This window comes from Amborella trichopoda, chromosome 13, assembly GCF_054954075.1.
Source record: "Amborella trichopoda isolate Santa Cruz 75 chromosome 13, AtrichopodaSantaCruz75HAP2 v2.0, whole genome shotgun sequence".
Taxonomy (NCBI): domain Eukaryota; kingdom Viridiplantae; phylum Streptophyta; class Magnoliopsida; order Amborellales; family Amborellaceae; genus Amborella; species Amborella trichopoda.
Window position 1 is genome coordinate 12,948,080 of NC_142348.1, and position 21,725 is coordinate 12,969,804.

Consider the following 21,725-nt stretch of genomic DNA (forward strand, 5'->3'; position numbering starts at 1 on the left):
TCCATGAAATGAAGAAACAACCAGCTTTCTATACATCAGCTCGATGCATCTCTGTGAAATCAGTACCACATCAACTCCACAATTTCTCACTCCAAACCATTTCTCCATACTCTCCATCTTTCTCCATACCAAAAATAACCAGTATTGCAGCCCTTCTCATCCAGCTTGGGTCACCTCTTCCATAATTGATCCATGATGCCACCAGATTTAAGTGCTCATTTCATGTCCATCATTTTACAAACAGCAGCACATCAGAGTGACTAAGGAATGAACATATGATATGCACAAACAGAGTACATGCATGGCTAAATCACTATAGGGCATGGGAATCATAAACATCACATGATTGAAACTGAAGAGAAATATTCCGAGGACATTTCTTCTTCTGACATGAACAAAGAGTGCATGTTAACTGATTCTGAAGGGAGACAATCTGTTGCTTGAAACTAGGAAAGCAATTTTTCAAATTAGTGTTTTAAAACCCAGCTAAGGTGAACGGATTGGTCACCGATTGGACTAATCTGTGGGAACTGGTCCAAAAAAAATCTAAATAATACTTTAAATTTTAAAGTTTAAATATAAAAAATAATAAGCAATAAAATGAGTGCGAACCATGAATTCTATCAGACAGAATCATCCGGTTCCTTGAGTGAGTCACCCATTTCTTTAATAGAACCAAGTGGGTCACTCTAAACGGGGCTGATTCCCATATCCAGGCAAGAATCTGCCCTGGTGCCCACCAATTCACTGGCTCAAACCACAAGAATCTCATAATATTTATCTAGGACATTCATCTGAACTCCCAGGCATTTTAGTCACAATTTCACCATTATTAATCCATCTGTATAAGTACACAAGGAATTCAGAATAAATGAAGAGATTACCTCACTCGGGAGTCCTCTTCGTCTTCGTAGGATATTGATTGGCAAGGTATCAACAACCCCAATAGGAACAAGTTCCTCTGAGTGCCTATAAAAATAGTAATTGGCTGTAATATAAGGAGCATGCTAAACAGCATCAATTACAAGTTGTTGATGGTTTAAAATGTTACCAGATATAATCCACAGTCCCCATAAATTTGGAGTGATAGGATGATACCAAAGGTTCTCCACAAGTATCCCTTGTATTATGAGTTCCCTAAAAAACAATCGAATTCGCAAGAGGTAAGAGTTCTACAAGTATTATATATATGCACACAGGTATATGCACAAAGGCAAGAGATAAAAGTAATAAAAGTTCAATGCCTTGACCATGATGAGATTTCATAATTCCCTGTATGGAAATGAACCAGACATTGATAACAGAGTGCTTGCATGAAAGGCCAAAATAAGCAAGTAAAAAGGTTCCCAGAAGAAAAATTACTGCAACTTCTGAGTATGCACTCCGTAAATTTATAGGATGTTGGAGATGGGTACATCCTGCCTTGCCAGTTGCAATTTCTCTCTCTTCTGCACTCCAAATATATGAATACCAAGGAGATCTGAAGCACACCAACCAGTGACAATAGGTTAAATAAATAGAACAAAGTAATACACCAAAATGGGAACCGCTCAAACTTCCAACGATCATCTTTTGAGTGGTCCGCATAAGGTAAGCAGAAAATCCTCCAAAGGTATATGGTCTTTAATAAACGTAAACCATAGCAGCAACCGCCATCCATTCGTGAGGATGGAATGTGGAGATTATAAATATAATGGACCCAAACAGGAAACACAATAGGGTGTAATTGATCACTGCTGTTTATTATCAGGAATAGACTGAGGATACCTCCTTTGTATGCCATACACAATACCATTGGTGTGTGATATTATTTGTCCCCCTGATATGTGTTCTTGCTTACTGGAACTTAATCTGGATAGGGTATACAATGGACAGAGCATTTTTTATTATTCCTAGATAAAAACCTTGCTGAGAGATTCCTTTGTTGCTCGACTGGATCCTGCCATGATGAGTGTTCAATCTGGCCAGAAATATTCTTACGGTCGTGCATGAGAAGATCCAACTACAACAAATTTTCATTCCCAAAAATTAACCAACGCAATAGAGAGAACTCAAAAAAGATATAGGAGATATGAGCAGTGTCTAAAGTCTATTCTGATGATGCATAAACATATGCCAAAAACATAGATTGGCAGCACCCAGATTGCTCACCTTGGAAGAAGCTACAAATTGATAGAGGGCACTCTGACACAATGAAAGAGGTATTATTAGAAAGTATGATCCAAAAATTGCCCACAGACGTAACAGCATGGCAACAATGTCACAAAATACTACCTGTGGTAAGCTGTTGAAATCACCAGTGAGTACAATAGGAATCTTTCCCCATTGTTGAGACAAGGTATGGGCCTTCTTAAGAAGCAATCGAATCTATATACCACATCAATGTTTTATACAATTAGCATGCAGAATAAAGTTTTCAATTTTAAAATTAGAGAAAGGTTCAATTCCCAGCTAACCTAACCATCAGAAGCTAAAATTACATGAGATTTACAGAGACATGTGAGTTAAAAAGAAATTCCCATTTATAAAGCCAAATAACTATGCTAAATTACAAATTAAGCATTTTCTGCTTTGGTTCATCACAGGATTGAGTTCCGACTATTCTAGGTCGGATCAGTGAAGCCACATTCTCCAGCGCAATTGCTAGCGGGCGAAGATGCTTCTGGAGACAACATAAATACTAATAAAGTTTTTAACTAAGCAAAATAGTCTTAAGATATATCATATTTGGTTGAAGAAGAACTCTTCTTTGCTTGGATGTGGAGACCAATTAAGAACAAATAAAGCTATGTTCACTGTTCTGGCTCAAAAGATGTTTTGACATTTAAATGAAGAATGATTATGAACATCATATCCAAGCTAACAAGTTACACCATCTGACACAAAAGATTATTTTCAAAGATTGCAATCTTCTCCAACATGAAGAATAAAATATTTGCGTGCAGGACACAATTTGATCACTCAGAAGTACAAGAAGGTAAAACTTTAAAGTCTAGGCTGGGTTTGGGAAGGGGAAAATATGCAGTTTTCTGATTTTCCCAATGGCAGTTAACACAAGGTTGCAACTCCTGTTCACGAGACCCTTATGCCGTCACACACACACACACACACACACACACACACACACACACACACATATAGGTGCAGTTTGTATAGAGCCTACGATCTAAACAACCAAATTAGAGCCTACCTTCAAATAGTGTCGAGAAATGTGGTTTCAATACTGGAAATATTTGTGATAGCCTTAAAATATATTTTCATCTTTATCTATAAAGTTTAAAGCTTCAAAAATAGTGTAGATTGACAGACCTATGAAAACTTGAAAATCTTGAAAATTAACAATCCAAAAATGCATTACAAAATACACTATTTCCAAAACTTTAAATCCATTTTTTTTTTATGTCCATGCATCTTGATGTCGAGATGATCAATTTGAGGATATTTGGGCATCAAAACCTCTTCTAGTGAAAGTTTTTATTGTTTAGAGACTCAGCTATATATATATATATATATATATATATATATAAATCGGCAAAACACCTCTTTTATGTCCTCTTTTACAACAGAAAAGGAAAAAAAATCCGACCCCTTTCCCAAATTTGTACAAACTCCTAGAACGCCAACCAATCAGACATCAAAACTGTATGGCAGGTTCTCTAACTACAGAAGATGCAACCTAAGATATCATTCCATTAAACCTAGTATCACAGCACACAAGAAGAAATTAGTCAATGTTGAAATCCATAAGGCAATAATGTGAATGTTAATTTCCTCCACACAAAATTTAAACCCAAATACCACATAAATAGCTCAATTCCAATGAAAGGAATTGTTTTACCTGTCCAAGCTTGACATCTCCACGTTTTGGGTTGAATAGGACATGTATGTTTCCCACGAGCAAATTACGCTCACAATGACGGCCCTTATACCTATGAATTTACATGATTTAGACAATGATAAGTTCAATGAAATCATATTTAATATAATGAAAAAGGACGTAACTACTTCAGGGTGTATTAATATGAATTCATCCAATTTTAGAACAATCGAAAAGTTTTAGCATATATCCTAAAGGATATAGAATCTTGTAGACACCCCATTTTGAAAACTGACAAATTCAATGGTTTTCTAAGCCCTAGACAGCCTTAGGACCACATTATCCAAGTAAACCCTCAGACTATAGACCACCGTAATCCATATTGCCTGCCAGAATACTGCAGACTAGCTGTTTTTGGAATAAACCAAGTCAAATTAGCAAAACTGCATATTTTTACCTGATTTTTGGCAAACAGTATCATGTAAGCCCATAAATCACCCCAGAAGGTCTGGGAGACACCAGTTATGTTGCCCCGCCCAAATTGCGTGAATTTTGGCAAGCAGCATCTCAGGAGCCTGAAAATCACCCCGAAAGAGGAATCTGCCAATTCTGGGAAAATTTGGTCTGGGAGATGCGCCAGATGTCGCCCAGCCCAAATTGGCCCAAATTGCGTGATTTTTGGCCGGCAGCATTTCAAGGGCCTGAAAATCACCCCAGAACTGAAATCTGCCAATTTGGGCAGATTTAGTTCGGGAGACACCACTGGTATCGCCCAACCAGACTTGCCCAAATTGTGTGATTTTGGGCAGGCAGCATCTCAAGAGCCCAAAAATCACCGCAGAACTGGAATCTGCCAACTATGAGCGGATTTGGTCTGGGCGACACCACTGGTTCTCAGCTCCGATAGCCCAAAAATGGCAGTTTTTGCATGTTGACCATTCCCAGACCATTTTTGGGCAGATTCGTTGAATCGTCCATGTATTTTGACCCTAAATAGCATTCTGAGCTATCAAATCCAGTGATATTTGGATATATCCATTCTGGTACCCTTTAACAGGAACCCTTTTGAGGTTAGAGACTCTCTAGATCATCTAGAGAGATAGGCCAGAGAAATCCTTGAGATTGTGCAAAGGTTACATGCCCAACCCAGTTGGCCTGAGGCACCCGAGGCTTCGAGGCCTCGCCTGTTTCAGAACCACGGTTGTGTTTACACCGTGTGTCTTTTGTTGTTATTTCTTCAAACATGACCAAGCCTTGGCTTGGTTGAACTAGAGTTTTGTTGATCTAAGGCCGAAAGTTGGTTTCAAAGGGGGTTAAGGATTCAAGATTGCTTCTCTAGATCTAGGGTTTGCTCTTTGGTTTCATTGTTTCTCTTTGGATTCCCTAGGAACACTGTCTAAAGTCTAACACACGGTCTAATGGTCTAATCCTAAAATGGTTCACTAAAACCTATTTTTAAAGGCCCAAATTGGCTGGAATGGATATATTCTAATAACAAAAAGATATGCCAAGATATTGGATTACATGATAGGGACCATGGACTACGGTGTTCTATAATTTCAGGGATCTTATGGAATAGTATGGTCCTAAGGGTGCCTAAGGTTAGGAAAATCATGGAATTTACCTGTTTTTTTTTTTAAAATGAGGTGTCTATAGTTGCCCCTCTTTGGCACTCCCTGTCCTTCAAAGGACAAGTGGGTTTCAAAGAAGGAGAAACTGCAAACATTTTAAATTCCACTTGATGTTTTGTAGTCAGAGGGCACACCAGCCTTTCCCTCCAAGACATTGCGCTCACCACTCACCCATCTAAGGCATTTTCATCTTAGGGTTTTCGGCATGAGATGTTCCGATGAGTTACACAACCTTGGAACTCGTGTTGGATTTTCTGGCCATGCCACTTAACTTCATGGGTTCTCACAATTTCAAATCTTTAAACCTAACATTGTCCTTGATTTTCTTTAGGGTTTCCTAGGGTTTCAAAAGCTTTTCCTAATTGGAAAATGTTTCACGATCAAATTTGAAAAGAGAGATGAGGCTGCAACACGGTTACATCATGTATGGGTGTCCAAACTCCTTCACTTTAAAAGACATTTTAGAAATTTTGAAAATGGGGCGAGATTTGAAATAGAACCCGGAGCTTGAATAGGTCACAATTTTAACAAAGAAATTGAGGTTTTTGAAATCACAAGACATAATGAAAATTTTTAAATGAGAAAGATATTTTGAAAAACAAATTTTTAGTTAGCAATTTTAGCTCTTGCAACCATAGATCCCTCTAAGCAATTTAACGTCATGCAATGATGGATGGATAAACCCAACCCTTTATGTCATACAGGGCTAGACGGACACACCCGACGTTTTACATCGTACAAATTTAGACAGATAGACCCAACCTTTTATGTCATACGAGGCTAGATATTTTCTGAATACACTTGACCTTTAATGTCATACGGGGTTAGATAGATACACCCGACCTTTTACGTCATACGGTGTTAGACTTTTTCTGAATGCGCCTAAACTTTAATGTCATAGGGAGTTAGACAGATACACCTGAACTTTAACGTCATAGGGAGCTAGACAGATACACTTGACCTTTTATGTTATACAGGGCTAGACGTTTTCTTAATACACCCGACCTTTAACGTCATACGAGGTTAGACGTTTTTGAATGACTTGTCATTGGAAATTGGTTGGCAGTTCATGCTCATGCCGCCAAGGAGCATTTTTTTATTTTATTTTTATTTTTTGAATGAAAAGGTTTTTCATTTGAAATTGGTTGGCAGCTTAGGCTCGTGCCACCAAGGAGCATTTTTTAAACTTTTTTTTTTGAATGAAAAGGTTTTTCATTTGAAATTGGTTGGCAATTTAGCCTTGTGCCATCAAGGAGCATTTTTTAGAAGAAAAGTTTTGAAATGAACTTTTCAAGAATTTTTATTTTTTAAATGTGGGTCTTACAGTTTAACCACTTGTGACCCCTTTGGTGGACCCTTACATGAGCTTGTCGAGTCCTTGCTGGGATCTTCAAGACGAGGAGTCATCAAGTGTTCCCTTATCTTCCAACCTCGACTCTTGTATTTCAATTCAAATGAGAGTTTTCTAAAATTTTCGAGCAAAACAGAGTCTTGAAAAATATAGGATACTGCCCCTGAGTGCTTAGAATCTCTTTGAATTTCCAATTTTGTTCCTCCACCACCTACCTTTCAAAGTCCAGATGATCGAGATCTTTAACCATGTTCTATCAAGCTAATTCTCATTGATTTTCTTTGACTCCATTTTGACTCCAAAAGAGGGAGGAGAAGATGTTTAGAGAAAAAGACTTTAGAGAAGAGACGAAAAGAGATGTAACCTTCTTTCTTTCTTTTCTTTTTTTTTTTTTTATCGCCCCAGGTTCCCTTGCAGGTGTTCAACTCGATAGCCTTTTTCCCAATGCTTGGGGTTCCTTTTGGATTGTCAGCCCAGCAGATTGTTTTTTTTTTTTTTATCGGCCCGGGGTCGCTTTCGGGTGTTCAACCCAGTAGCCTTTTTTCCAACGCTTGGGGTTCCTTTCGGATTTTCAGCCAGGCGGATTTCTTCTTTATTTTCGAAGAAGAAGAAAATGCTAAGAAGAAGAGTCAGTGGTGCCCTTTTTTTTCTTTTCTTTGTTTTGTCTCCATGATTCCAGGAATCACTAGTTTTGGAGCCTTGACCGAGCTTATGCTTGGGTTCATCTCGGATCCCTTGAGAGTTTAATTCACCATCCCATGTGTGTGGGTCATCTTCCATCGCATTCACTTGGAATAACAAGTTAAAATGATTGTCAATGGGAGTGAATTCCCTTGGCGTGGAAGTCTGCATCATCTATGTGGTAGAGTAAGTTTTAGACTCTTCTCGTGGCTGGTTTGCAGAAAGGTCGTTTTTCTCAATCAAGTTCACTCTCCTTCTTGCAAGGGTTCCTCAACAGTCAAGTCCTCATTCCCTTCTCCTTCTTGTGGAGGGTCGACTATCATTAGGTTAAGTCCTCATCCTACTTGGCTCGCTCATATCGGGATACTCTTTCAAGCATAGCATCAAACGAGTAAGGGATCAACCCCTTGTTGAAGAATGGGGCATATTCACTGGCCATGTTCTCTAATGCCATGCCTACCTTCACAGATTCAGGGAGTGGAGTTTCAGCAACTCGCATAGCTACCTCTCTGAATCTTGTTATAAAGTCAGAAGGAGACTCGCCCAACTTTTGTTTGGTGGATGTTAACTCACCAAGGGTGACGGGCCTTGATCTACCCCCATGATAGCAGGAGGAAAATTGCCTAAACATTTCATCAAGAGTTGTTTGAGGGTTATCCTTCAAACATCTATTGTGCCACATCAGGGGCTCTTCTGATAAGCTATGTGAGAAAATGACCATACGTTGGTTCAGAGGTCTCGCAGTGTATGGACCATTTAACAGGTAAGCGTTGATGTGTCTCTCAGGATCCTCTTCACCATAAAATTTGTTTCTGAATTATGGCAACACAAACCCTACTGGTAGATCTTCTAGGTGTCCAAGGGTTTCTTGTACATAAGCTTTAGGAATTGAGAAATCTCTTATTCTCAACCTTTCTAAAGAGTCTGGGAGGCATTTCATGTTGATGAATTGGGTTGTTGGTATAACGTGACCTAGCTTGGTTGCGTGGTCTGTTGAACCTGAGTTTGCAGTATATGGCTTGCATAGACTGGCAGTTGGGCCTATGTAGCAGGTTGCCCTAAGGGCTGAGCCTGAGGAGTGTGTTGAACTTGGTATATCGGTTCTCGGCCTATAGACTCACCAGGGTTAAATTGAGCCTGAGTTGACCCATTACTCGGAGTTTGCACAACGTGCCCATGCAAGAAGGGCTGCAAGATAGGATCACCACTTGCTTGAGATGGACGACTCGAGCTGATGACTAGACCTTTGACCTTGGGTAGTGAGGTCCGCCTGTACCTGACCTTGACTACAAGATCTAACCCTAGGGTTAGGACATTCTCTTGCCCTAGCACTGGACTGAAAAAGTGAAGGCAGACCATAACTACTGTCAGATGGAGTATGCTCTCAAGGTGATCCTGGACTCGAGCGATGACTAGAGTTAGACTCATGGCCCTGAGTTGGTTGAACTGGCAAGCTAGCATCCCGAAGGTTATCCTGGTTTGAGCCGACAGGCTGGACATGGCCTATAGCTTGAGCTTCTGACCTAACCTGCCTGGATTGACAATGCTAGATGGTGTACCTTCGGTTCAGCTGGTCATGAAAGAATGCATGCACCTTAGGATTGTCTTGATACGAGGTTAGGTCAAACCCTAATCTTACTAGTTTTGGGTTGTTTGGGTAGACTTTCCCTAGCTATGTGTTAACCCACTTGCCCCTTAACTGGCTGATTGCTAAGACTGGAATGCTAGGTTGTTAACTGAACATCGGGGTTAACTCGGCTACGATTGTCTGACTCAAAGATCTGGGTCGGGACTTACTCTTGGTGTGCATACCGGATTTGAGGCTAACCCCCATGTCTTGGAGGATTGCCCTTGGCCTTACCCCTTAATTGTTCAGGGTGTTACGAACCCTACAAACATGTTGGCTCATGGCTTCTAAATCACGGCACTTAGGGTTACATATTGGGCAGCCCGGACCACTAGGTTTGGTTCCATATGGGTTGAGACTTGGCTCACTGACATGAGTACTATGGATTTGTGAGGAAGCACAATGGCAATGCCTCTCAAATTGACTAGGTCCCCTGGATCTAGACTGGGTTGGAGCCGCAGAGTTGGACCTTGTTCTGGTTTGATCCTGGCTCATGACTCTTAAACTTGTGCTAAAATAGGAAGGTTTGGACCTAGCTCAGGTATGGACCTAGACTAGCCTTTTGACTTGAACCTAATTGGACATAGTTGGACTAAGACTCGAACCTAGCTAGACCTAGACAAGAGATGAGTTAAACCAGGGTTTAGACCTGGGGTGAAGGCTTTTGGACAGACTTGAGCTCGAAACCAAGTTTGGTCTTGACTCAAGAGTTGGGTTTAACTGGGCGTGAGTTCCAACCTAAACTTAGAAAGACCTGGGTTTAGACTCGATGAGCTTAGGTTTGAACGTTGAACTAAGGTGAACCTAGTCTAGTTCTACGGGCAATTATATACTTAGGTCTAGATTAGGACCTAAACTGAGCTCCAGACTAGATGGGTACGAGTCTTGGCTTGGATCGAGAGGGGGCCTAGGTTCGGACCTGGGCGTGAACTTGGTTCAGACCTGGGTTAGGCTAAGCACAAGCCTGGGCTTGGACCTAGAATGATTGGATATCAGACCAAGTGTTAACCCGGACTGGATCAAGGTGGGGTTAGGCACAAGCCTTGGCTCGGATCAAAAGGAAGCCTAGGTTCAGACCTAGGTGTGAACCTGGTTCGGACCTGAGCTAGGTTGAGCACAAGCCTAAACTCAGACCCAGAAGATTTCAAATTCAGACCGGGTGTGGACCCAGATTGAGATCTGGGCTAGATTTAGCATGAGCCTTGGCTCAGACCAAAAGGGGGCCTAGGTTCAGACCTGGGTGTGAACCTGATCGAGGCTAGGTACGAGCCTGGACTCGGACCCAGAAGGACTTAGAATTCAAACCAGTTGTGGACCTGGATTTGGCGTGAGCCTTGGCTCGGACCAAAGGGGGCCTAGAGGCTCAGACCTGGTAATGAATCGGGTTTGAACCTGGGTTGGGCTGAGTACGAGCCCGGACTTGGACCGAAAAGGATTCAATTCGGATCAGGTGTGGACACAGACTGAGATCTAAGACTAATCAAGCTAGATAAGCAAGCAATGCACGCGAAAACTTTGCCCTAAATTTATGGGTAGGCTAGGTCTGAGAGGGCTCCTAAATGTTGAAATGCAGGTAGGCCGAGTAGGTCCCCACGTAGGCCCTGGTCACCTGTTAAAGGAATCAACCAGGTCCTGCTATATGTGGTGTTGCTTTGAGGCTAAGGATTATGGACGGGCGCTCACAATTAAAGTCAATCCCAACCACCTCGACTCTCAAGACTAGGTTCCTCTCACGATATTAAAGCCAGATTTGGCGATTTTCGAAAATCTTTGTTGGTTTTCCAAACTTCCTCGGTCCATTTTGTGCAAGTAGTGTGTAAAAAGCCAGATTTGGCGATTTTCGAAAATCTTTGTTGGTTTCCCAAACTTCCTCGGTCCATTTTGCACAAGTAGTGTGTAAAAAAAATCACGTGAGTGTTTGGGTGCAAGAAGTGGCAACCAAACAAATCAAGCAAAGAACACAAACAAAGAGAAAGTAAAGAAATGTGAGTACTTGGTACGCAGTAAAGAAATATGAGTACTTGGTATGCCCGTGCCAAGTAAAGTGTACTTTCAAATCGAACTCAATCAATCAATAACACAATTGAGGTGCAAGGGTAGGTAACCCCTAGGAAAGTTTGCACTTAAGAAAGTGACAACAGCGCACAATCCGTGCCTCACTGAGTGTGCCCAAAGTCGAGGGTGACTCAATCAGGGCACAATAGTGTAGGTTGCCCCGGAAAATATTTTTTTTTTTACCCCTCTTTCTTAATGAAAAGAAGTGACAATGTCAAATTACAAGCAAAGAAATAAAAGAGATTTTTTTTGACAAAGAGCTTTTCTTTTCTTTTCTTTTTTTTGAAAGACGGAGAGGGCTCAGAGCTTAATAATGTTTTTATAATGAAGATTCTCTTCTCTTTTTTTTAGAAAATGAAGTGGCTTTAAAAAAAGCAACTTTTGCAGCAAACGTTATTTCTTTTTTAAAAAAACAAAATAAGCCTTTATTTCATTTACTTTCCTTGCAAAGCATATTTTCCTTTTGAAAATGGAAAAAGCCTTAAAAGTATTTTATTTTTTTATTTTTTTCAAACAAGACTGCCTTCCAAGAAATTTTATTTTTCAGAAAAATGATTTTTAGGATTTTTTTTTTTTCTTAAGATGACTTTGAAAGTATTAATTTTTTTTTAAAGAAAAAAGCTATGAATTTTTATTTTCTTTTTTGAAAAGTGAGAGGACTTGAAAATACATTTTTTATTAACAAGAGAGGGTACCAGATTTTTCTTCCTTTTTTTTTTTTTTTGAGAATGGTCCTTCTCTTCTTTTTCTTTTTCTTTTTTTTGATACAAAGAGCCCTAAAAAGTGCGGATTTGTTTTTTTAAAGATAAAAAAACTTTTAGCAAGAAAGTAGAATCCAGAAAGTTCAAAACTATTTATATAAGACTTAAAACAAAAGATAAAATCAAAGAGATAAGATCAACTCAAATAAATTCAGACCCAGCCTAAAAAGAGAAGAGAAGATAAAACCTAGTCTAATGTGCAAGATAGGGATACAAGAAAAAATAAGGAATTAAAAACCTAATCTATCTCAGACACAGATAAAAAATGAGATAAAGAATTTAAAATTTAATCTATTTACAGATAAAGAGAAACAAGAGATAAGGAAATTGACAACCTAATCTACTTGTTTTTTTATCTTATTTTATTTTGAAAGACAAAGTGGCTTAAAAAAAGCAATGTTTAGCAAAAAAAAAAAAAATTTTTTTTTTTTTTAAAATGACAAGAGAAAATTTAATTTTTTTTAAATATGTGAAAATGCCATAGAGCAAAAAATTTATTTCTAAGGAAAATAGACACTTCTTAAAACAAAATTGTTTTTCTTTTTTGGGAAACAAGATGGTCATAAAAAATTAAGGAAAATGACTTTTATTTTAATTTATTTTTTAAAAAAGATTGATTTTTAAAAAGTAATTTCTCTTTTGCCAAAATTGAGAAGACTTTTAAAATTCAGTTTTTTTTATATTTATTTAAAAAGTGAGAAAGCTACAAAATCTTAGAAAAAGAAAATCGACTTTTTTTTTTCTTTTCTTTTTTGGAAGAGTAGGGAAAAAAATTAATTAAAATAGCAAGTGATTTTTATTCCCTATTAAAGAAAAAAAAAAATGGCAATGAAGCGGGTTCAAAGTGTGTTTGACCACACTAGTTAAAAGGATAATTTTCATCCTATTAAAAAGCAAAGAATCCCTACTGACTTACCACTGTACTTACCCAAAAAAAAAGCAAAGAATCGAACCCCAAAGCTTTATCCCTAAAACAAATTATTATTATTATTTTTTAATAGAAAGCAATAAGGCATACCCACACAAAAAAGTTCATGCAAAAATAGCAATAAAAGAAAACAGGTAAGGTCTAAGATAGAGGACTTGAACTATGGTAAAGGGATAGAATGAATTTTTTTGTTTCCAATTTAGGGAAGTAGTGATAAAGATAACATGAGTGCAAAACCATTGGGAAGAGATAATTACAGCAAGGACGCCTCTAAGGTGACCTTCTGTGAACTGTTTAACAATAACCTCATTTTCCTTTTGAAGAAAGCGTGAAGAGACCCAAACAAGGTGAATGCAAACGCAATATGGAAAAAAAACAGAATCTCAATAGAATATCAACAAGAATGATGACTTGAACTTTGAGCAAGGTCCTGATAAAGCAAATAAATTGGTGTGAGGAGATGCAGAGAGGTATGGACAGCAAGGGAGCAAAAAAGGGGATAAGCCAAGCCTTATCGCTGACAAAAGGTCGTGCAGTCCCAAAGATACCTCGAAGTTCTTTTTTTTTTTTTGGTCAAAACTGTGCCCTTGAAAAGGTGATCTCAAGCTTTCTTTTTTTTTTGTGCACGGATCTAGCTCAAAATGCCCACGGTGGGGGCCAAACTGTTCACGATGCTAATCAGGGCAATCTCCTAATGGGGATCACTCAAATCCAAACCACAAACTTATTTTTAAAAAGGTGATATAGAATGGGGACGATTCGAATTTTGATCTAAGGTCAGATCTCCTCATAAATGAGCAGATCTGTTCTTAGATCAGTGGCAGAGCCAGATTTTAGTTCAGAACGTGAAATAATAAAATAAAACAGATAAACAATCCAAAATCGAATAAAAGACTGAAAATTAAGAAATGGAAAGTGAGAAAGATACCTGGCTGGGCCAGTCGGCTCAGCAAACCCGAGGCATCGAGGCCTCGCCTGTATTGACCAAGTGAGAAGGATACCTCTGTATCTCTCTTCATTATTGACCAAGCCTAGGCTTGGTTGAATGGGTCTTTCTGATCTAAGGTTCAAATTTTGTTTCAAAGGGGGCTGGGGTTTCAAGGTTGTTTTCCTAAAAATAGGGTTTTCTCTCAGGTTTCACAATCTCAAGGATTACTCTGGCCTATCACTTCAGATGATCTAAAGAGTCTCTAACCTCAAAAGGGGTCCTGAAATCATCCTGAAATCATCTTTTTAAAGGCTCAAATCGTACTCGAATGGATATATACAAATATCAAAGGATTCGATATCTAAAATGTTATTTGGGGCCCAAGTAAAAAGGGTCCAAATTCAATGAATCTGCCCAAAAAAGGTCTGGGAGTGGTTAACATGTGAAAACATCGGTGGTGTCGCACAAACCAAATCTGCTCAAAATTGGCAGATTCCAGTTCTGTGGTGATTTTTGGGCTCTTGAGATGTTGGCCGCCAAAAATCACACAATTTGGACCAGTCTAGGTTTGACAACACCAATGGTGTCCCCCAGACCAAATCCACCCAAATCGGCATATTCCAAATCCGATGTCATTTTTAGGCTCGTTAGATGCTGCCTGCCAAAAATCACGTAATTTGGGCCAATTTGGGCAGGGCGACACCACTAGTGTCTCCCCGACCAAATCTGCCCAGAATTGGCATTCTGGTTCCGGGGTGATTTTAGGCTCCTGACATGTTGCTTGCCAAAAATCAAGCAATTTTGGCCAATCTGGGCTGGGCGACACCACTGGTGTCTCCTAGACCAAATCTGCCAAGAATTGGTAGATTATGGTTTTGAAGTGATTTATGAGCTTACGTGATATTGTCTACCAAAAATCAAGTAAAAATATGTAGTTTTGCTATTTTTACTTGATTTATTCCAATAACAGTGAGTCTGCAGGATTTTGGCAGGCAGTATGAATTATGGTGGTCTATGGTCCGGGGATTTACTGGTATAGTATGGTCCGAAGGTTGTCTAGGGCTTAAAAAACCATTGAATTTGCTAGCCTTCAAAATGGGATATATACGATTGCCCCACTTTGACACTCCCTATTCTACGAGGGATAGGTGAGTGTCAAAGAAGTAGACATTGCTAACGTTTTAAATTATCTAATATCACGTGGTCAGAGCGCACACCAACTTTTCCCTCCAAGACATTACGCTCCCCGCTCACCCGCCAAAGGCATTTTCATCCTAGGGTTTTTGATGTGAGATGTTCTGGTGAGTTACACAAGCTTGATACTCGAGTTGCATTTTTTGGCCATGATACTTGACTCCAGAGGTTTTCACAATTCAAATTCTTGAACCTGGCATTTCCTAAGGTATTCTAAAGGTTTTACCTATTTAGGAAAAAGCTTGCCCAATCAATTCTGCACAGAGAGATGAGGCAGCAACGCAGTATCATCATGTACGGGTGTCCAAGCTCCTTCATTTTTAAAAGTCTTTTTAGAAATTTTGAAAACAATGGGAGATTTAAAATAAAACCCAGAGATATGGACAGGTCACGATTTTAATAAAGAAATTAAAGTTTTTGAAAACACAAGACATATAATGAAAATTTTGAAATGAGAAAGATATTTTGAAAAAAAAAAAATTAGTTAGTAGTTTTAACTCCTGCAACCATAGAGCCTTAAAGGCAGTTTAATGTCATGCAGTGATGGACGGTTTTGTACCTGCCCCACCTCTTTTGCGTCGCACGGGTTTGACATTGAATCGATATTGAGTGCCCAATCTTTTCGTCGTTATACAGATTAGACATATTCCTGTCTCGACAATTTTACATCGCACGAGTTTGACGTTTTTTTGAATCGTGATTTTGGTCAGCAGTTTAAACTCGTGCCACTAGGGAGTGTCTGAAAGTTGTTGAAAACTAATTAATTTGAAACTAATATGAAAAATAGTCATGTTTGGAGAGAAAATGCATATTGGAAGCGGTTTCAATCCCGGTAATGCCTTGGAACTTCAGCATGGGCATGGCATTTTGGGGATAAAAATTTCCAGAAGCACGGATCTTAGCGACACACCCTGTGTTGCCCAGGCCACCGATGTCCAAAATCGATTTTTGTTGATTTAGCAACTTTAGGACTTGCCATATCTCCTTAGATTTCGAATTTGAAGTCTGTAAGGTAGGGTTTTGGAAGGGATTTTCATCATTCTCTTCTCATAAAATTTTTTGGACATTCCTTTCTGCAAATTTCCTTTTCCTTCTTCCGTCCCCTATTCAATCTTCTTCTTTCTGATCTACCAGAGCTCCTCAGAAGAAAAGTGATCTGTCTGAGGGCAAGGGCAATACGATAGTCCATGTTGAAGATAGAAGGGAGGAAGATGCTCTCCCTCCTTTTGCTAGGGTTAGGCACTTTCCTGTGAGGCTCCCTTCCCATATTTCGCAAGGCCTAAGGACAGGTGATACTCATTGGCTAACTCAGGGCTATCCCGTTATCGGCCCCAGGTTTAGGGGTTGGTTCCTCTTAGTTAGGCAATGGCCTGAGCTCATAGCCTTTCGATCTCAATGGTGGGCATCTTGCCCATGGCCTCTTACCATGTGAATTTTCCTCTCTTGGAGGCCCTTGCTGGAAAGTTCAATTTTAGGACCAATACCTTCTTGCTCTCTACAAGAGAGACGACTCGTACTTTGGAAGAGGCCACAAGGATCTCTGGCATGAGCCTGTTCGAAACTGCATATCAGTCGTCTACCGTGACTGACGATCACTCCTTAAGTACGCGACAGTTGGGAGCCACCTACTATCCTCATGGTGATTGGGTTGACATGGAATCGTTGGTCTTCAACCGAGAGCAATCCTGGGACGCCGAAGAGATTATAGAAATTTGGGACTATGAGATTTTGCAATGATTCGTTCTCCTCAATCCACAACAACTGTATCTGCTGCTCTGGCGGCCTATGTTAATGACACCTCTCGGCCCCTTGACGTTAATCAATGTCGCAAGATATTTGGCGACTTGTCGTCGTTTGATTGGGTAATTAGAGGTCTCGAGAATGTACCCATGTTTCTGTCACCTAAGGGATATTCATGCCTCCTCTTGACGGCGTAATACTTCACAGAGGGTTTATTTCCCCTAGAGGGTGCGTCACTAATTTCAGTACATTCAGAACTATACATCCCCTGGAGAGGCAATCGATCGTCGCTCTGTCTTCCCACTACAACGACATTTTTCCACCGTCCTAATCAAGGCAGGCTTATCATGGAAGGGGAAGAAATCTTCTTCTGACAAAAGGTTGATCAAGGACAAGCCCATAACCACTTCCAATTATGATTCGTGGTGAGAGGGTGCTTGTCCTCTTTCATTGTGCCCTAGGGATCCAATACCTCGAGGCGCATCTTCTACGCTTGCCAAGAACCCTGCACCTTCTCGAAATGACAGTGCTTCTTCTTCAAACAAGTGAGTCAAGTCCAATGAATATGTTTCTGACATAAGCCTGGAGGAAGTGCCAGTCGAACTGGCTCGATGGGCAGCTTTTCTGACGGCTCTTAAAGAGGAGGATGAGTCCAATCGATGACAGAATAGTCGTAGGAGCTGATTTTCAACAGTTTTATTTCTTTGAAGTCTGTTAGTACAGTAGGAGTTGGAGTCTCAGGACCAGATTTAGTTGCACTAATGCATGTAACAAACCTATATTTAGATGGATGAATAAAGTTTGGTGTTTTGAAAATTTTAAGATATTTAGAATTTTGTTTTCAATTCTGATTGATTTTTTTGACACTAGAGTCTTTCCTTATTTCTTAGAATTTTTTGAAATTTTTCTAAATTTGTTTTGTGTTGGAAGACACGGGGGAGTGTCTCTTTGGAGACACAAGCTGTGTCTCCTGGGAGACACAAGCGATGTCGCCCGGGCGACACGGGCAATGTCACCGTTTTTTTCCCGTTTCAAGAGGGGGAACAGCTCACATGTCCACCTGGGCTAGGCGATACGACCTGTGTCGCCCCTACGCCCAACCCTTCTGTATGGGCCTTGCCCTTTTTCCCACTCTCTTTTCTTTTTATTTTAAACTTTGAAAAGTTATTCCCTCTCTCTCTTGATATTTGACTTTTTTTATTTTCTTTCTCTAATCTCCATCCTCCTTTTCTATCTCTCTTAATTTCTCATTTCTACTCTTTCTCTAAAAAATGAATTGGAGTGTATTTTAAAACCCACTTCATCTTTTTCCACTTTAACAAACTTGTCCATTCCCAACCTTTCTCTCTCTCTAAATTTTTTTTCTATCAAAGATCCACTTTTGTTTAAAGAAATCAGCCGAAAGTAATTCTGGTGTTCGAAGTTGGACGGCAAGGAGTGCCAATGGAGGCTTGGGTCGGGTCATGTTTCGAAATCTAAAAGCCAAGATAAGGATATGAACTCTTGCCTTCTCTCTTTAATAATGTTTCAAAACATAACGTAGGGACGACTTTAGAGGGATGAAAATCAAGTGAATTTTTGTCCAAATTCAAAAAAATATCTTGAATTGTGAAATTCACATAAAAAATTGCAATTCTTGTGATCTCTTTTGAGAAAAAATCCATTGTGATGCTTGTTTTCTTGCTTTGAAAATTGCTTGGACATGACATTGACATGTTTGTCTTAATACTTTAGTGAAATTGGATTGTTTTATTTCTTTGGCAGTTTCGAAGCAAATGATGATCTGCAATGCTTTCATAAGACATACTTTGAAATTTGGGCATTACGACAAGCATGTCAAAGTTATGTCCAAGCAATTTTCAAAGCAAGAAAGCAAGCATCAAAAAAGATTTTTTGTCAAAAGAGAAATCACAACAACTGCAATTTCTTATGTGAATTTCACAATTAAAGCAAAAATTTTGAATTTGGACGAAAATTCACGTGATTTTCATCCCTCCAAAGTCGCCCCTACATTATGTTTTGAAACATTCTTAAAAATAAAAGGCAAGAGTTCATACCTTCTCTTGACAATTAGATTTCGAAACATAACCCGACCCAAGCGTCCATTAGCGCTCTACGCCGTCCATCTTCGACAACCCAAATTACTTTCCATTGATTTCTCAAATCAAAAATGAATCTTTGATAGAAAAAATTTAAAAAGAGAGAAGAATTGGAAATGGACAAGTTTGTTAAAGAGGAAAAAGATAAAGTAGGTTTTAAAACACACTCGAATTCAATTTTTAAAGAGAGATCGAGAGTAGAAATGAGAAATTAAGAGATAGATGGAAAAGGACGATTGAGATTAGAGAAAGAAAATAAAAAATATTAAATATCAAGAGAGAGAGGGTATCGCTTTTCAAAATTTAAAATAAAAAGGAGAGGGAAAAGGGGCACTCCCCATATAGAAGGGTTGGGCGATCACGCGAGGTGTCCCCCACCCTCCAAAATAACTAAACAAATAAAGAAATAAATGATTTATAAAAAAAAGGGCGACACTGCCCGTGTTGCCTGGGCGATTCAGCTTCTGTCTCCCAGGAGACACACCCCTTGTCTCCCAACATAAAAAAAATTCAGAAAAATTTCAAAAAATTCTAAAAAATAAGGGAAGACTCCAAAGTCCCAAAATATCAATCAGAATTGAAAAAAAAAAATCTAGATATCTCAAAATTCTCAAAACACCAAATTTTATTCATTCATCTAAATATGTGTTTATTACATGCATTAGCGCAACTAAATTTGGTCCAGAGACAGCAACTCCCACTTTCCTAACAAACTTCAAGAAAATAAACTGTTAAAAATCATGGTGATCATGAGATTAATTTATTCAAACTAAAACATGAAGAAAAGAAAGCTCCTACGACTACACTGTCTTCTATTTGGACTCATCCTCCTCTTTGAGAGCTGCCACAAAGGCCATCCATCGAATCAATTTGACTTGTACATCCTCCGGGCTGATGTCAAATACATCTTCATTAGACTTGGCTCGCTTGTTCGAAGAAGAAGCACCATCATCTTGAGAAGGTGCAGGGTTCTTGACAGGGGCAGAAGATTCGCCTCGAGGTATTGGAGCCCTAAGGCACAATGGAAGAGGGCAAGCACGCTCCCACCATGAAGATTGTCCCTCTTGATCAACTCTTCGTCAGAAGAAGATTTCTTCCCCTTCCACAATAAGTCTGTCTTATCTAGGAGAGTAGAAGAATGTCATTATAATGAAAAGACAGGGCAACGATCGATTACCTCTCCAGAGTATGTATAATTCTGAATGTACAGAAATTGACGAAGCACCTTCTGAAGGAAATAGCCCTTGGTGAAGTATTGCCCCACCAAGAGGAGACATGAATATCCCATAGGTGGCAGAAACAAGGGGGGCACATTCTCGAGACCCCTAATTACAAAATCAAAGGACGACAACTCGTCAAATATCTTGCGATAATAATTAACATCAAGGGACCGAGAGGTGTCATTAACAGACGCCAGCCCCAAAGCAACAAACACAGCATATTTGGAACAAGGAGGAAGAATCACTGTGACATGCTCATCATCCCAAATTTGCAGAAAATCAGAGTCAGAAGCCCTCAAAAAATTCACACAAAAAGGAATCAGGAACCCCAAGACCATCTGAGGAAGGATGACTTGGGCGACACAACTGGTGTCTCCCACGTCAAACCCTCAAATCAATTCAAGTCTTTTTGGGTAAAACCCTCTGAGCAAAACATCAAATTCCAAGAGGAGAAGCGGGGCACAAATAAAATTTCAGAAGCAAAAATGAAGGAAATAACTTAGCTCAGAAACACACCTGGAAGATCAGGACGCTACCTTCGATAAATCAATCGCCTCGGGTAACCCGATTGTGAAGACCCCCATATATGCTTGCTAACACGGCCAGAACGATGGTATAACCCGCTCTATCCCAACAAGCATGAGCTAGGGGGATGAGAGAACTTCGACCGATCTGCCGACCACTCGAAAAGAGAACCGATCCCAAAAGCACAAAGAGGAAGATGCGGATCTGCTCGGCTGCCCGGGATCGCTCTCGGTTGAATACCAGCAATTCCATGTCAACCCAATCACCATGAGGAGAGTAGGCGACTCCCAATAGTCGCGTACCTAAGGAGTAATTGTCAGTCGCGGTAGACAGCTGATATGCAATGCCGGACAGGCTCAGGCAAGAGATCATTGCGGCCTCCTCCAAAGTACGAGTCGCCTCTCCTGTAGAGAGGAAGAAGGTATTGGTCCTAAAATTGAACCTTCCAGCAAGGCCCTCCAAGAGAGGAAAATTCACATGGCAAGAGGCCATGATCAAGATGCCCACAACTGAGATCGAAAGGCTATGAGGTCAGGCCATTACCTAACTAAGAGGAACCAACGCCTAAACCAAGGGTCAATAATGGGATAGCCCTGAGTTAGCCAAGGAGCATCACCTGTCCTAAAGGCTTAAGCGTTGCGAAATATGGGATGGGAGGTCCACAAGAAAGTGCTTAACCCTAGCAAAAGGAGGGAGAGCATCTTCCTCCCTTCTATCTTCAGCATGGACTATCGTCTTGCCCTTGCCTTCAGAGAGATCAGTTTTCTTCTTAGGAACCCCGGTAGATCAGAAAGAAGAAGATTGAATAGAGGAAGGAAGAAGGAAGAAGGAGAAGGAAGTTTGCAGAGAAGAAGGTCTAGAAAATTTTATAAGAGAATGATGAAAATCCTGTCAAAACCCTACCTCATAGACTTCAAATTCAAAATCTAACAGAATATGACAAGTACCAAAGTTGCCAAATCAAGAAAAATCAATTTGGAGGTCAGTGGCCTGGGCTACACAGGGTGTCGCCCGATCTGTGAGCCCGAATTGGGCGACAAGGGGCATGTCGCCTAGGGGAAACTACTAGTGTCGGCATTCTGAGGATTGAAACAACCTCTGATATGCATTTTCTCCTGAAGAATGACTGTTTTTCAAATTAATTTCAAAGTACTTGATTTTCAACGAT

At 39.8% G+C, this 21,725-nt stretch overlaps 1 protein-coding gene across 39 annotated transcripts in view; it reads right to left on the reverse strand.

Annotated features, from left to right (window-relative positions):
• Window positions 1–21,725, reverse strand: part of LOC18435190 (DNAse I-like superfamily protein) — a 63,568-nt gene that overhangs the window by 9,850 nt on the left and 31,993 nt on the right. For 29 of the 39 annotated variants that reach the window (XR_016047432.1, XR_016047439.1, XR_016047430.1 and 26 more), the window contains 7 exons: window positions 3,839–3,929; window positions 2,275–2,367; window positions 2,152–2,184; window positions 1,905–2,002; window positions 1,363–1,480; window positions 1,052–1,137; window positions 885–969 (listed from right to left, as the gene is read on the reverse strand). Coding sequence is in view for 25 of the 39 variants with exons in the window: in XM_020667724.2 (XP_020523383.1) it covers window positions 885–969; window positions 1,052–1,137; window positions 1,363–1,480; window positions 1,905–2,002; window positions 2,152–2,184; window positions 2,275–2,367; window positions 3,839–3,929 (604 nt within the window). In the remaining 14 variants the exon portion in view is untranslated. Of the gene's footprint in view, window positions 1–884; window positions 970–1,051; window positions 1,138–1,362; window positions 1,481–1,718; window positions 2,003–2,151; window positions 2,185–2,274; window positions 2,368–3,838; window positions 3,930–21,725 lie in introns of those variants that run through there. The other 10 variants (XR_016047446.1, XR_016047435.1, XR_016047445.1 and 7 more) reach the window with 3 other exon arrangements.